The sequence below is a fragment of the Lissotriton helveticus genome, chromosome 8 (assembly GCF_964261635.1).
Source record: "Lissotriton helveticus chromosome 8, aLisHel1.1, whole genome shotgun sequence".
Taxonomy (NCBI): domain Eukaryota; kingdom Metazoa; phylum Chordata; class Amphibia; order Caudata; family Salamandridae; genus Lissotriton; species Lissotriton helveticus.
This window is the reverse complement of record NC_136069.1, coordinates 923581065-923597003: the sequence shown is the minus strand read 5'-3', so window position 1 is coordinate 923597003 and position 15939 is coordinate 923581065. Positions and strand designations below refer to the sequence as shown.

The 15939-nt window shown below is 42.2% G+C and overlaps 1 protein-coding gene across 1 annotated transcript in view; it reads left to right on the top strand.

Moving 5' to 3' along the window:
- Window positions 1-15939, top strand: part of LOC144773827 (uncharacterized) — a 1242163-nt gene that overhangs the window by 1181628 nt on the left and 44596 nt on the right. Inside the window, exons 8-9 of the mRNA XM_078658922.1 lie at window positions 10573-10601; window positions 12019-12060. Of these exons, the coding sequence (XP_078515048.1) occupies window positions 10573-10601; window positions 12019-12060 (71 nt within the window). The remainder of the gene's footprint in view (window positions 1-10572; window positions 10602-12018; window positions 12061-15939) is intronic.

The following is a 15939-nucleotide window of genomic DNA, read 5'->3' as shown; positions in this document are numbered from 1 at the left end:
CAGGTGTTCATGGACAACACCACTGCCATAGGGTAATGCAACAATTGAGGCAGAGCGAGATAGTGCACCCTGTGTCAAGAGGCACTCCACCTCTGGACATGGCTGGAACACCAGGGCATTTCCCTAGTAGTTCAATACTTGGTAAAACTCAGCTGTCAATGCCTAGCGGATCATGAACGGGATAGCACAATGTCCCATTCGGAATGATGGAGTTTCAAAGGCTGCTCTCATTTAAAGACGCCTCTCGTCTCAAGTGGACTTCTGGCCTTCTATACAGCTTTCCACCAATACCACTTTTCCCAGAATTCTCAAGAAAATCAACAATGACTGGGCCCAGGTCATTCTTGTGGCTCTGGATTGGGCACAAAGAGTCTGGTGTTTAGAGCTGTTGAGCATGAGCATTGATTGGTCAGGCTGCCTTTTCTGTAAAATCTTCTGTTGCAGCAACAGGGCAGGGTCTTGCAGTCAAACCTGAAAACACATTGTTTTCATATGTGAAGACTGAGCTGTGACAATTGACAGCTTCTGACCTTCTGCCCAAAGTCTACAATGTTAGCAGCCAGGCGTCCCTCCAACAAGATGGTGTACACTTCTCTTTGGAGTGAGTTTGTGGCATGGTTGTACAGTCAAGCATGTTGACTGTATATCCACACCTTTTCGCAGTTTTTTTTGTTTATCCTTATCTTAACCCATCAGGGATCTGCTCTGGTTACGTTTAAATGTTACCTTTCTGCCATTTCTGCAGTTGCCATATCAGACATCCTTTTTAAAATCCCCTGTTGTTCATAGGCTCCTAAAAGGGCTTCAACATATGTTCCCACCACCGCTTCCTATTATGTGTCAGTGGGACCTAAATCTGGTTCTTACACTTCTGATGTACGCTCCCTTTGAGCCGCTCCACAACTATCCGCTTAGACTTCTCACCTTCAAAACAGCATTCCTAGTGGCGATAATATCTGCCTGACGAATCAACAAGCTACAGACGCTCTCTGTGCATCCTCCATGCCTTACGTTTTACCCTGACAAACTGGCTCTTTGAACCAGGACATCTTTCTTACCAAAAGTGGGTATCCCTTCCTTGTCGACCAATGCATCACTCTTCCTACCTTTTATGCTCTGCTTGACCCTTCAAAAGAACAGGAGAGACTGCACTGACTGGACTCAAAAAAGAGTGTTATCATTCTACCTTGATCGCACGCTTCATATGGTATGTCTGAGCCAAGAAAGGGAAGGCAGTGCAGAAGCAGACCATCTCTCGATGGATAGTCCTTTGCGTCAAGATCTGCTATGCATTGCCCAAGAATCAACTCTGAAGGGTTCGCACGCTCAGTCTACCAGAGCCAAAGCTCCAACCACTGCGTTAGCTTGCGGAGTTCTTATCCAATATATATATCGGGCAGCAACAAGGGCTTCTTTACACACATTTATGAAGCAGCTCTGCCTAGACATTCAAGTCCTGCGAGATGGTAATTTTGCCCATTTGGTCCAAAAGGACTACCTAGTGTAATCCATATTGCAGCCTTGCCTCCAGGGAGGTATTGCTTGGATATCTATTCTAAGGTAGGGAATCTGTGGCTAGAAGTCTCTATCAGACTAGCAAGTTACTTACCAACAGTAATCCCTAACCTGGTAGATCATCCATTTAGCCGCATATGAATTACTGACTCACCCATCCCTCCCGGCACTTAGACTGTTCCTAGTGGCTCTGTGCTTCTGGTGTGGAAGACACAAAAGAAACTGATGCAGAGGGCTGGGGAGGCACCTATATAGGTACTGCCCATGTCACTTCAGTTGTGGACGACGATGTGCACAGAGCCAAATAACGCCACCTACCTTTTGCGCAGGGGTCCTGCTCACAAAAAGTTTCTGGATCCAGTCTGACGCATTTGGAATATTCTAAGGTAGGGACTCTGCAGCCAGATAGAGCCTCTACCAGATAAGGCATTAGCAAAGGTTTTATAAATACATTTATAAATAAGTAACTTTTTCTAATATTGAGAGATAGTACTACGACTTTTCCTATTGCACTGCAGCTCAGATTCCACTATTGAGACAAAGATCACCTTACTCCTGACATGTAGTCCTGCCTATGTTGGTTGACATGGAAACAAAATACACAAACAAATGTATTGATTCACACTTAATAAAAGCCATTGCATAAATATCATTCTAAAATTGATCTTAAAATTTACAAAATTGATAAGAATAAAATATCGCATTAAGATTCCGTATCCATAGCCAGCATTTTTAGTGTAACTTTTTCTCAGCAAGAATTTAAAAAAACATATAATTTCTGCATTTAAACTTATGTTCCCTGTTGTAGCATGCAAAGACCGCCTGCCGACAAGATCACACTCTCGGGCTATTTATTGAAGAGATGACGTAGTAGATGTCCTTGCTCATAAAAAAAATGCTGGGGATATGCAGATGATGTGCACAATGGATCCTTAGGCTTGATGACACCATCTGCAGACTTTATTATTTCCTTTAACTCGTCATTTTGGGGAAAAGTCCAGGGTCGTAAGGCCACCAAAACATTGAAACATAAATCTAATTTTCATGTAAGTGGAATAGCTCTGATATGTCTATTGCACTGAAACTTGATATGAATTTATAATGAACCATGCATGAGAGCGCTTTGCAAAGGCAATCTTATCTTCAGGAATGAATGCCTCCGCATGTTATTGTTAACAAACAAATGGGTGAGGGAGGCAAGATGGCGTCAGAGTGAGGAGGCACATCGGTCCTGCTCTTGAGGGCCTGAGAATTTGAGAAATAGCCCAGATGGTTGAGTGCCTTTGATTGAATCATTTTATATCCCCCGAGAGGAAGATTACGACGGCCTGCACATTCGACATTCAGGAGAAAAACGGGGGTTTGGTGGCTTGGTGATCGGTGATCAAGCGGCGGATCGAGCAGCAGAGGTCGGCCCACTGGGAGCTTGGAGCTGATGGGTGAGAGGTGAGCACGACGACTGATCGCGTGTGCAGTAAGCAGTAAAGCAGTAGTGTGTGGCAGTGTACAGCGAGGCTTCGAAGTGTGGATGTCTCCTCCACCTACCCCTTTGATGTCCTGATAGCCCGGCCCTGGCCCTCCGAATCTTCAAAAAAAAAAAATGCTGGCATATGCATTTTGGGTTGACTGATCAAGTTTCAGGAAGAAAACAAAATAAACAGAATAAACTTACTCTGCACTGTGAGGCTGAGCTGCCTACCGCCGGCACTGAGCGCTGGTTGTCTGCCCTGCTCCGTGGAAAACTGTACGTCATCAGAGCACTGTCAGCTGAGGATTATTAAAGACAAAGTCACGCCTCCGGCTCTCAGCACTTAGGGAGCGTCAACAAATTATTGTGAAAAAAAAAAAGGAAGTGAAGTTCTATTGCATAGGGCGCAGTGGAGAGATGTACTTTTGTCTTCATTTGAAAGAAAGCACGACTGGTCTTGTCTGCACAATCCAAATCATCCTAATACATGCTTTAAGAAGATCTGTGAGGGGGTATAAGTGCAGGGAGAAACCTTTCCTCACAGTATCTAAGAGTAAGCAAAAACAAAACAAGCAATATAATCAAAACAAGCATAGACTGCTGCAACAGGCATTACAAAGGGCTCTACAATCTAACCTTAAACTGAAGAGTCTTGTGGGAGTTACTATGGCGGCAGCTGCATTAATTGCTGAAAACTCTATACAATTAGCGCAGACAGCACAGAAAATGCCTGAAACAATTTCATGTAAACCTATAAGCAAGGTGCTTTCAGAGGATGAGGATGAGGTAGGCGAACCTAGCGAACCAAAAGAGTCGACCAAAACAACTGTAAAACCATCCAAAAATATGCCGACAGCGGAACACGAAAACACCAGAAAACAGCTGATTAGCCAACAATCAAAAAACAATGGCTCCACTAGAAGACCAGAAACCAGAGGATTGAGAGCACAGGCACAAGAAGTGAAAGAGGCCAAAAGTGGTGAGGCATGTATAGAGGGCACGACCGCTGACAAGGTAAAATATAAAAACACGGAGAAAAGCAAAAATCAAACTCAAACTCAAAGCAACTCAACTCAAAGCAAAAATGCCCCGAAAAGCGACGTGAAGGAGAGAGATGGTGAAAGGGGGTACCAGAAGAAACAACTGCAACTAACTGAACGCAATGAAGGAGAGAAATCTGACGAACAAGCCGTACAAGCCGACAAGAACATTGATCTTTTGCTTAAAAAGGCCAAAAGAGTGCAAACTATTAAAAATCTGAAGGCTACAGCAAAACTAACAGCGTTGCGCGATGAATTTCAACCAAGGATATCTAACATATTTTCGCCACTCTCAAAAGAAAATGAAACCCGGAAGGAAGGAGGCAAGGGAGACGATAGTTGTGGCACTCTCAATGATAATGGAAAATTAATGGATGTATTGGTCAATAAAAGTTCTAGTGATGGAATAAATCCAACTAGCACTAGTGAAGAAAAGGCGGGAGAGGCTACAGATCTGTTTGTTCAAGAACGGGATTATGTGGATGTGGATGTGGATGCTAATGGACAAATTCAAGCTGGGGGTAAAGAAACGGAAGCTGTGGGTGAAGATTTGTCAGAGGAATCTGACTCCGAAATCTATGAAACTGGAGTCTCGATCACTAGCCAAACTGAAAGTGATATTGAAGCCACAAGTGCGGCTAGGGAAGAGGAAAATTCACCAACCGCTAATCTGGGGGCAACCGAGTTAAAGATCAATAATAACAAACCAGGTCATGACTCAGCCTCTAAAACGAAAATGGAGAAGAAGAAATCCAAATTTAGAGAACCATATAAACCACTAGACGATGAAACAACGGACCAGGGGAGCAACCAAGATCAAACAAAGAGAAAATATAGACCCCTCCGAAAAAGTCCGACTCCTATACTGACAGGAGACACAGAAATTAAAAATCCCAAAACTGTGGCAGCTGAATTGAGTAAAAGTAAGAGAAAGCAACAACATCATGATATTGACAAATTAGGAGGCTCCCCAGAACCTTCATTAAGCGACGTTCTGAAGACCATAAAGGATTTTCACATGGACGTTAAAGCAGATAGTCAAAGGAATCATGACGCAATTCAACAGCTCCAAGGTGCTATCCAGAAGGTAGATAATACCTGTATGGAGATAGTGGATAGGATGGCCTCGGTGGAGAGCCGCACCGAAAATCTGGAAGCAGATGTTATCAAACTCCAGGTTAAAGAAAAATCTCAATCAGCTACTATTGAAGAGTTAATGATAAAGGTGGAGGACCTTGAAAATCGGGGAAGAAGAAACAACCTTCGCTTCTTGGGAATCGCAGAAGGGGCAGAAGGAATGGATGTCAAGGGCTATATTGTAAACCTTTTGAGGTCCTCCATGCCCGAACTATCAAAGTGGGAATTGGAACAAGAAGTACAGCGTGCTCATCGCTTCCCTCTAACACTCCCCAAAAGTCCTATTAAAGAAAAACAGTACCCAAGAGCCATTCTGGTTTGTTTTGGAAACTTTCTTTTAAGAGAAGCAATTTACGACCTGGCTAGACCAACGAGCAGGAAGGAATTTCAAGGAAATAACTTCTTTGTTCGTCCAGATTTTGCACACGCAACGGTTGAACGCCGATGGAGACTGAGACAACTTTTTGCCCCATTCGAGAAAATCGGAGCGACAGTTTTTTTACTGAATCCAGCTCGCCTAAGAGTAATCTATAAAGGAAAGACAAAGAACTTCACAAGCGAGATCCTAGCTGAAGCTTATTTGCATGAACTCTCTGAACTCAGAAAATAGAAGGGGAAATATTAAAGATAACCATCTGGAACACTATAAGGCTATAAAAAAAAAAATTTTTTTTAAAAAGGGGAAAATAAAAATTCTCAGGCGATCAAGCGGGCAGTGATACTCGGATCACTCGATCGTCCATACCTGGGGCCCCTCGGTCCCAGGATGCCTCAGGGATTGGTTGGGGGGAGGAGGTGTGAGAGGGGAGGGGGGAGGAGGGGAGAGGGAAGGAAGGGTGAAGGGTGGGTGAGAAGAAAACAAAAAAAAATGGAAAATGGAAGGAATGGTGCAGAATAGGCAAAGGTCAACGGAGGCAAGCAAGGGAAATGATTTTTGAAAGGATTTTTGATACAGGTTGTAACACTTGCAGCGATGACTCACATTAATATATGTACAATGAATGTGGGGGGATTAAACGATTGGAGAAAAAGGCAGAAATTAGCATATCTAGTTAAACATAATAGAATAGATCTTCTGTGTTTACAAGAGACCCACCTCCCTTGGTCTAAGAGAAATTTGCTTTGTATAAATGGATTTGAACTATTAGCCTGTACAACTCAAACATCAACCATCAGAGGAGTTGCCATTCTAGGAAGAAAAAGTTTAGGGAAAGCTAAAAAGGTGAAAGTAGATAGTAATGGCAGATGGGTGATTATAGAGATGGAGTTGGGGCTAACTATTTGTACGGTGTATGGTTCTAATGAGGACGATCCCGAAATTTACGATTTCCTTGAAATAGAGCGTGCAAATTGGCCCTCCCCTCTAGTGTTTACGGGAGATCTAAATATCTCATCTGAATGGGGGATGGGTGTATTGTATCAGGGAAGGAGACCTAGAGTCTTTAAAGCGGTTCAATCTATGTTAGCTTCTCATGGGCTTCAGGACCTATGGAGAGCTAAAGAACCTTCAAATCTAGGTTATACTTACTTCCCAAATCCAGCCCAGAGATATTCAAGATTGGATTATTTTTTTGTCTCTGCTTTGGAATCTGAAAAAGTTAAGATAAGTAGACTCCCAAGGGTTATTTCAGATCACAACCCTTTGCTGCTGAACTACAATATGGGAGGGCTAGAACGGTCTAAAACAAACTGGACCTTTGAAAGAAGGCTGTTAGCAGATAGCAGATTCGTGGATCATTTGAATAAATGGGCTGGCGAATTTTTTGCGGCAAATAGATATAGCACATGCCGAAATGGGGTTTGGGAGGCTTTCAAAGCCGCTTTAAGAGGAGAAACAATCAGCTGTGCTGCCAGGCTTAGAAAGGAAGATAGATGCGAAGTAGAGAGACTAATGGTCAAACTAGTTGAGGTGGAAGAACAACATATAAAGGATATCGCTACTGGCAGTAATACCGAGGCTAGTCAGGGGGTTCTGTTGGCAGTAAAAGCGGCACTGCAGAAGGAGGTTACACAGAAAGCAATAGGGGAGTACCAAGCTTCGAGGGCAAAGAGGTATGAAACGGGTGAGCAAGCTGGTAGAGCACTTGCACTCCGGATTAGACAGGAAAAAACAAAGAATGCGATCCCAGGTATAGAAGAGGAAGGGATAACATACACAGAGATAAAAGATATCCTAGTGATATTTAAAAAATACTATCAGGAATTATATAAGAAGGACCCTTTCAATAATGATCAGGAGAATAGGTGTATTGACAGAGGACCGTGTTTGGATGATACAACCAGAAAAGCACTGGATAAAGATATTACGTCTGAGGAAGTCTTATCTGCCCTGCGTGAATTAGCGCCAGGGAAAGCATGTGGTCCGGATGGTCTCCCCTCGGAGGTTTATAAAGCTATTGAAAAAGAGATTGCTCCTCTTTTAGTAGATCTTTTTAATGGGATATTGTACTCTGGGGTGGTCCCCGATTCATGGAAGGAAACCAACATTATAGTCTTTCATAAGAAAGGCAAACCAGCAGAGAAACCAGGGTCATATCGACCAATATCCTTAATAAATGCCGATACCAAGTTATATTCACGGATCTGGGCGAAGAGGTTGGGCAGGATCATAGGCAATCTTGTCTCTCCATGGCAACATGGTTTTGTTCCTGGGCGTGGTACGACAGATCACACATCTAGAGCAATAACTCTGTTTGATGCCCAGGAAGCCGTGGGGGGAGGGATGGCCATGATCCTGCTCGACGCAGAAAAAGCTTTTGATCGGGTGGAGTGGAGCTTCCTCTGGAGCATTTTGGCCGGGAGGGGTTTTGGTTCAAATATTATTAGGGCTATTAAAGCTATGTATAAAGACCCAGAAGCGACAATTACGGTAATGGGAGAGAAATCAGAGAAGTTTAAGATAAGTAGAGGGACACGGCAGGGCTGTCCTTGCTCCCCCATACTATTCGCTTTATATATTGATCCGCTCATTCAGAAGATTTTAGAGTGCCCTAGAATATCTCCTGTGATTTATAATAGCTATGAAAACAAGATCTTAGCCTACGCTGATGATTTGGCGGTTATCACAACAGACCCGCAGCAGGCACTCCCAGAGCTGGTACAGATGGCTAAACTTTTTGGTCAAGGTTCTGGATATCTGCTGAATGAATCCAAAACCCAGATAATCTGCTCTAGAAACATACCAAGACCCGACCCAAGGCATGTTGATTCTGCTTTATATTTAGGGGTTAGGATAAATGCTACAGTGGGTAAGATAGTGGAAGAGAATTACCTACCCCTTATTAAATCCATAGAGCTAGAACTGAAAAGGATGGATGCCCTTCATCTTTCGCTGGTCGGGAGAGTAAATGTTGTAAAAATGGCGATGTTCCCAAGGGTGCTATATCTATTTAGAGCCATTCCCCTATATATCGAGGAGAAAATTTTGAAGCAATTAGAGTCTGTCTTTATCAAGTTTATATGGCAATACGGTAAGGTTAGACGTTCTACGACCCTTATGTCCCTTCCGTGGGAAAGGGGTGGGATGGCACTTCCGAATCTGAGACTGTATCACTGGACCTGTCTCCTAACCCAGATGTCAATCCTGTTTCAATGCGACACTGATGCGACCATTACAGATAACCAGGGTCCCCCTCCCATCTTCAATCTACTAATGGGGGAGAAAGCTACGGGATTACTGCTGACGGAACTGGAATATAGGTTCTATAGAAAGGCACGATATAAGATCCTGCTAGGTGCATGGCAAGTTTGGAAATTAATTCTAAAAAAATTTCATATCCCTAAAGTCAACCCTTCACTCCTCTTGGTTAACTCTAGCCTTTTTCCTCACTTAAGCAATGACGGGATCCTACGAGTCTGGAGGAACTTAGGGGTTAAGACTATTGGAGACCTAATGGTAGGAGATAGGATAAGCGGGTTTGAGGACATGCAAAGGAGATATAGCCTCCCCTCAAATCAATGGCTTATATATGGGCAAATCTCCAGTATCTTACAGGCTTGTAGACCAAAGCTCAAACCCCTCGTAGACTTTCCTGTGGTTGAGGGTATGAGAAGAAGGTGTAGGAAGATAAAAGATATTTACAACATGCTGGTGTCCAGATTACAGGACGATGTAGGAAAAGTAGAAAGTGATTGGGCAACTAAACTGGGAAACCCGGATGTAGATTTGGACCTAGCATTAAGCTTGAATAAAAAGATTTTTCGGGCGTCCAACTTACGAGCACAACATTTTAAAACAGTCTTTAATCTGTACCATACACCGGCGAAATTATTTGCTTGGGGTGTTAGGAATGATGATTGCTGCCCGAGATGCAATAAGAGACAAGCTGACCTACTACATATGTTCTTTACTTGTGAACGATTGACCCCCGCCCTGGATGGAATTACAAAATTCTGGGAGGGGCTGCTAGGTCATAAGATCGATCTATCCCCAACACTAATGTTATTTGGCTCAGATTCTAAATTGGTTTTAACAGACGACGAGGCTGCCTTGGTTTTTATGTCGGTCGCCGTGCTTAGAATCATTATTTCGGCTGGTTGGAAGGATGTAACAGCCCCGTCTTTTCAGATGTGGATGTCCAGATTCTTGGCCATTTACAATATTGAGTCTGGCCTATATGAACTTAAAGGTGTTAAAAAACGAGAAATGGGTAGACGATTATGGGCCCCGGTTAAGAAATGGATGGACGATAGAATAAGAATTTGAAATGTACTGTATTGCTATATTTATTGACAGATCTTTATATATTTTTTCACCCCCATATAAAATATTGTGTTCTTTAATTGTTCATATATGTATCAGATGTTCTTAAACCTTGCTTATGGCTATGTACTTATGTATTTCCTTACTGCACCATGAACTCCAATAAAAAAAAAAAAAGTTATTGTTAACAAACTTCTTTAAGATTCGAAATGTAATTGGCTGCTCCCACGAATCGTTTACTTGTAGGTTCCCTCACACAACTCTGTAGATAATCTCTGTAAGTGCACTTCACATAGCCAGTGGACAACTCTAACCAGAGCAGGTGGTCAACCGAGCGCTCCCTGACAGATCGTAACTTGTAACAGTTTGACAAACACGCACATTGTCTTGCACACGTTTGCTTTCCTAAGCTGGATTCTAGCCTAATTTCTGCTGCAAATGTGTTGCATGGAAGACGAAAGAGCTGCCTACTGGTGTTTAAATTGAGGTCTCCTGACAACTTTTATTCACGTCCATATGAGAATGCGGAGCGAAGCTTTAAACTGATGACTTTCAATATTAGCTGCAGAGATTGGCCCGCCAACCTCTTGTGAAGTCACACAAATGCTGCTGGGCCCCAGCTTAAGTTTTACAATGGTGGGAGCCTTTTGTCTCAATAATAACTTTCAAGTATTTATACTCTTGCTCTTTGTGTTTATTTATGTACCAAGGACCAGATCGATCGGGCCTTTTACTGAACGTGAGCACTTTCGTTTTTTTAAGATTAATTTCAAGCTTGTTTGAGGCTGTCATTCACCCTCTTTCAAATGTACTACCCTATTTCTCACCTTATACCTTTCTCAATATATATTCTCTAACTCCACTCTCTTACTCATCCCAAACCCAGTACAACTATGATCCCCAAAATAACCCTTTCTAGATTCTTCCCTCCACTACCCCTCCTTGCATCATGTCATACCTCTTTTACTATTCAGATCCCCCAAACAAGCCTTTCTAAACTCTTCCCTCTGACTCTTCCCCTCTCCCTCTCCTTTCCTCATCCAAACCCCCTCCTACTGCTATAAACTCCCCCCCAAAAAATCTAGACTCTTCACTCTTCTATTCCACCACTATTAGTTTCCAACTAACAGAGTAACATGTCCTGTCCACTGCTGATATTAATTTTGTATTTCCCTATACGAATTCCTCTCTAATCTTGATGGTACTCCGGACTAGGGTGCTACCTGCTGAAAAGCACTTCAACACCTCTTTAGGAGTAGCAAGCACTCCTCTACTCTTTTTTCAATGCAATTAACAATCTCACTTGTCCACTGCTCAAATTAATTACATATTCTCCTATCTTAATTCCCTACTAATCCTGATTGGGTTCCGGAGTAGCGTGCTACCTGCTGTAAAACACTTCAACACCTTATCAGGCATAGCAAGTGCTATATAAGTGCAAACCCTTCCCTCTTCTATCCCTCCACTATCATTTCCAATCCAAATACCAGACTAATACATCCACCACTCAAATTAATTTCATATTTTACTATACTAATTCACCACTAATCCTTTGTGGGTTCCGGAGTAACGTGTTACTAGCCGAAAAAGTTCTTCAAGTCCTCGTCAGTGGTAGTAACTGCTATATAAATGCAATTGCAATTACAATTTTACAATTACATAGACTTTGAACATTACTACTTGGATTTCGAGTGAACTTCTCCGGGGGAACCTGAGCAGATGTGGGACAATTTAATTTGGTTGTGTTTTGGACTTTTCTTCCTATTTTTTGTCATAAAGCTCACACATGGTTTTTGATTCTTTGCATTAAAAAAAGGCATAGCCCGCAGTTGACAATCTTTATATACCTTACTAAATATTGGTTGGATTTTGTACTGTCCTTTTTGCAAATGAAATGCATTATGGTAAATGTCGTTTGTTAAAAAGCTGTTAATAAAAGGGAGCTGCATATTAATCGCTTCCTTGTATCTAATAAAATCACGTATCTATTTCAAGACTGACTAAATAATCTGCAGCTTTATGTCATGCTTGCGTTGCACACTAGATGCTTCTTAGTTTAAACTGGGCTAAAGCACATGTTGCAATATATCCACGTTGTTACAGAGGTAATTTACTGAAATAATTATATGAATTAAAACGGTACTGTTTCTTTTCAGGAGACTCTTTCTCTGCTGCTAAGTTCAGGTCCTGTGGCACAGGTGAGAATGACGTTTTCACTTTCACAATCAAAAGCATTATTAGAAGCAGTTATTCTCTGTGAAGTAGTCAGCAATAACAAACAATGGTTAAAATCTTTAGTATGTTTCACAAGTTTAGGGATCCTGGAAATGCCCTAAAAGGGTGGAGAGGTCCTCACCAAAGAGGTAAGAAGGGAAATGTCCTCCCTATTAATTATATCCAAAAACAACTAGGTATCCCTCTGGAACCAGGGTGCTTCCTTCCAGAGAAAAAGAGGAAAGGGGGGATTCTTTTTTGAGATGACACTGTACTTTCTTACTAGTTTCTACACCAGTCTTTTGCCAACCCACTGTTGTGGGTGGGAAGGGAAAGAGACCCTTTTCTTATTAGAGCCCTCACTCTCTAATAGCGACATGCTTCATCATCGGGCTCACCCCAGCTCCTAAGGTCGGGGTGGGCTCAACCATATTCCATTTCAACCATATTTCAGGGAGCACTAAAAGATTTTGTGTATGGGCGCTTAAGCTTTAAAGAAACTTTCTCGCCCACTCCTAAAGTATCCTTTATTAGTGGAGTGGGGGGGGGGGAGGTTAAAAAATACTATTGTAGGGCTAGAGGATTTAATGATCCTATGACCCTAAGCTAGACACCAACATGTTTCAGCCCTTTCTATTGGCCTAAAGACAGTCCTGGGCTTTCATCAGGGTGGAATGCGTCACACATTCGTCAAAGGTCCATCCCAGTTAGAGACCCCGGACAAGCAGGACAAACAGGGGAGCAGAGCACACAGTAGGTCTCAAACAGGGTTGTACCTTTGACTAATGTGTGACAACAACTCCTCCCCTCATGGCCCCATTGGGAGCTGATGCCCTGTTAATGTGGGGTAATTCCTCTTAGAAAACAGCAGCAAATATTAAACTTGTTCCAAAAAATCCTGCAATGCGACACCTGTAAATTGCATGCCCACTTTGCACTCACGTCCTTGGGGGAAGTGACTTAATCACAGCCCACCCTTACGAAAGCCCAGGACCATCTTTAGCCCAATAGAAAAAGCTGAAACATGGTGGTATCTAGCTTAGGGTCATAGGAACATTACATCCTCTAGCCCTACTATAGTATTTTTTAACCTCCCCTCCCACTCCACTAATAAAGGATACTTTAGGAATGGGTGAGGAATTTTATCTTTAAAGTTGCGCCCCCATACACAAAATCTTCATAAGTGCTCCCTGAAATATGGTTGAACCAGCCCGAACTTTAGGAGTTGGGTGAGTCCGCTAATGAAGCATGTCACTATTTGAGTGAATGTGGTCTATAATAAGAGAATGTTCTCTTTCCCTTCCCACCCACAACAGTGGATCGCCAAAAGGCCTGAGTAGAAACTCTTAGTACGCTTTCATCTTTTTCTCTGGAAGCAACCACCCTGGTTCCAGAAGCAATACTTGTTTTTGGATAAAATCTTCAATATTCTTTTTTTCCTTGTTAGGTCAGGCCTTTGAGACAGCTTTAGATGTCTCACCGACTATTGTTTTTCAAGCAAATATATACATAACTATGCATACATAGATGAGCTTTCAACCGGCCCTCGTCATCTATTGGCCTGTTGTTGTTTCACACGCTTTGTCATTTCCTTCACTTTGAATGACTGCAATTTGCTTGTGCACAATATAATATTCACACCTGCTTAACAAGCAGTTCCCTTTCTTATTTTCTGTTTTCAAAAGGCCCTCTGATTTCTTTGATTCTCCATATTTTTTATTTTGTTTCATTATCCTCAATCGACTGCCCCAGCTTCTCTCTAATATTCCTGGCAGTCCCTGCAGCTCCTTTTCCACTCTCCTCCTTTTCTGGCTCTTATTGGTCCCAGTACCTTCTCTGCCCCACTTTTCTCCTCCCTTGGATCACGGCAATAACAGCAGATGTTCTGCATTCTTTCTTTGTTACAAACTTAAAATACACAACTTACGCCTTTGTAAATCCACCTAATGCGCACCCTGGAAATCTATGTTTCATTTCCCTTTTTTAAATGGTTTATGTGATATTTCATTAGCTGGCTACATTATCAGATGGTTAATATTCTGCAGTGTGACCATCTTGATAGGAGCAGCTGCTTTAGTTTGTGTAAATTGGCAATATTTGGGCTTTTTATATTGCACAATTTTGCTTACCGGTAATCTGCATTATCTAAAACCACAGACTCCTCCTCAGACACACCGGTTAGTAGGAGTTTCTACAATGCTTATTGTAGAACACCTGCCACCCCTATAACAGCCCTCCCCTATCAAGTCACGTTAAGGAAAGAGGAGCAAGGGTGGAAGGATGCATCTGGATATTACCTAAGTATATTTTTCATTATCCTAAAACCCATCCTTCCTGTCCCAATCTTTACTCTTTGAGGAAATATGCCATTCCTCAATGTTGGTAAAAGAACCAAATTGACAATACAAGTGAAAACAAATGATTAATATTTTGTAAAGAAGAGCACTATTCCTTCATAACAGACTTCCATACTCCCAAATCAAAATTCATAGTCTCACCAAGGCTCACCTTGTAACGTTTTACAAATCACCGCTCTGCAAATTTCCATTAAGGAGACCCCATTCATCCCTTCACATGATGCTGCAATCCTCCTGGTAGATCTTCACTTAATCCGATGCAGAAGTTGTAAGTGCATGATATCACAAGCCTTAGTAATCACTTGCTTAACCCATCTACTGATAGTAGGAGTAGATGGCCTTTCCCCTTTCTTAGCTCGACCTAAGCCTACCAAAAGAAAGTTAGACATCTGTTTTTACTTTGTTTTGTCTAGGTATACAAGCTTCCAAACCAAATGAAATGTGATCCTCCGAGGAAAACACTGCAAGGAATACTTCCTTATACCTATGAAATTGTGAGTGTATTTTGGGAGAAAACGTTCGATCCAGTTTTAAGACTACCTTAGCTTAAAAAAAATTGATAGAGGAATAGGAGGTCAGATGGGCCCCCAACTCTCCCAATTGTCTTGCTGACACATCTGCCAGCAAGGAAACAACCTTAACCATGAATAGGGGTTGATTCTAAGGGTTCAAAAGGAGGTTTCTCAAGCACTTCCAAAACCGCTGGCAGATCTCTTGGAAGGAACTTCTGAGGACACCTAGAATCTTTGATCCTGACACCCCTAATCAATCTCTTAACCAAAAGTACTATTTTAGACAAATCCAGGAAAGACCCCACCACCCCTCCATTGTGAGGATAAAGCTGATGGCGACAAGCCTTTATCAACCCCTTCTTGTAGGAACTGGAGGACTCTAATATAGTCTACCAACGTAGGTCACAACTAGTTCCATACTATGACCACTTCTTTATATCTCACAAATGACAATCAAATATGGGATGATTGTAACAAACAGATCTTCTACCATTTCTTCCTCCAACCATGGCTGTTCATGAACTTAAAACTTTAAATAAAATATCCCAGAGTGGACAACCCAGTGAAATAATCAGCTAAGTGGATTACGATCATAAGAAATACTATAAAGGGACCAGCAGAGAGCTTATTGACAGTGATATTCATAAACGTTCTGTCTGCCCACAGAAGAAACCCACACAAAAAAATTCATGTTTAATGTGGCGCAGTTCACCAGCCCATCAGGCCAGGAGCAGCCTCAGTTAAAGCAACTACAGTGGGGGTTAATTACATCGTTGACCACCTCCACAAGCACACCTACCACCAGCACCATTACACAACCATCACCTTGATGACAACCATTATCACTGCCATCATCATAAACAACACCATCAAAACTATCACCACTACTATCACCATTAGAAGAATCATCACTATCACCCCTGTTACCACCAGCATCACAACTATCACCGCTATATATGTATCCATCCAAGAGTATTGTGTGTTTGCCAGTGTT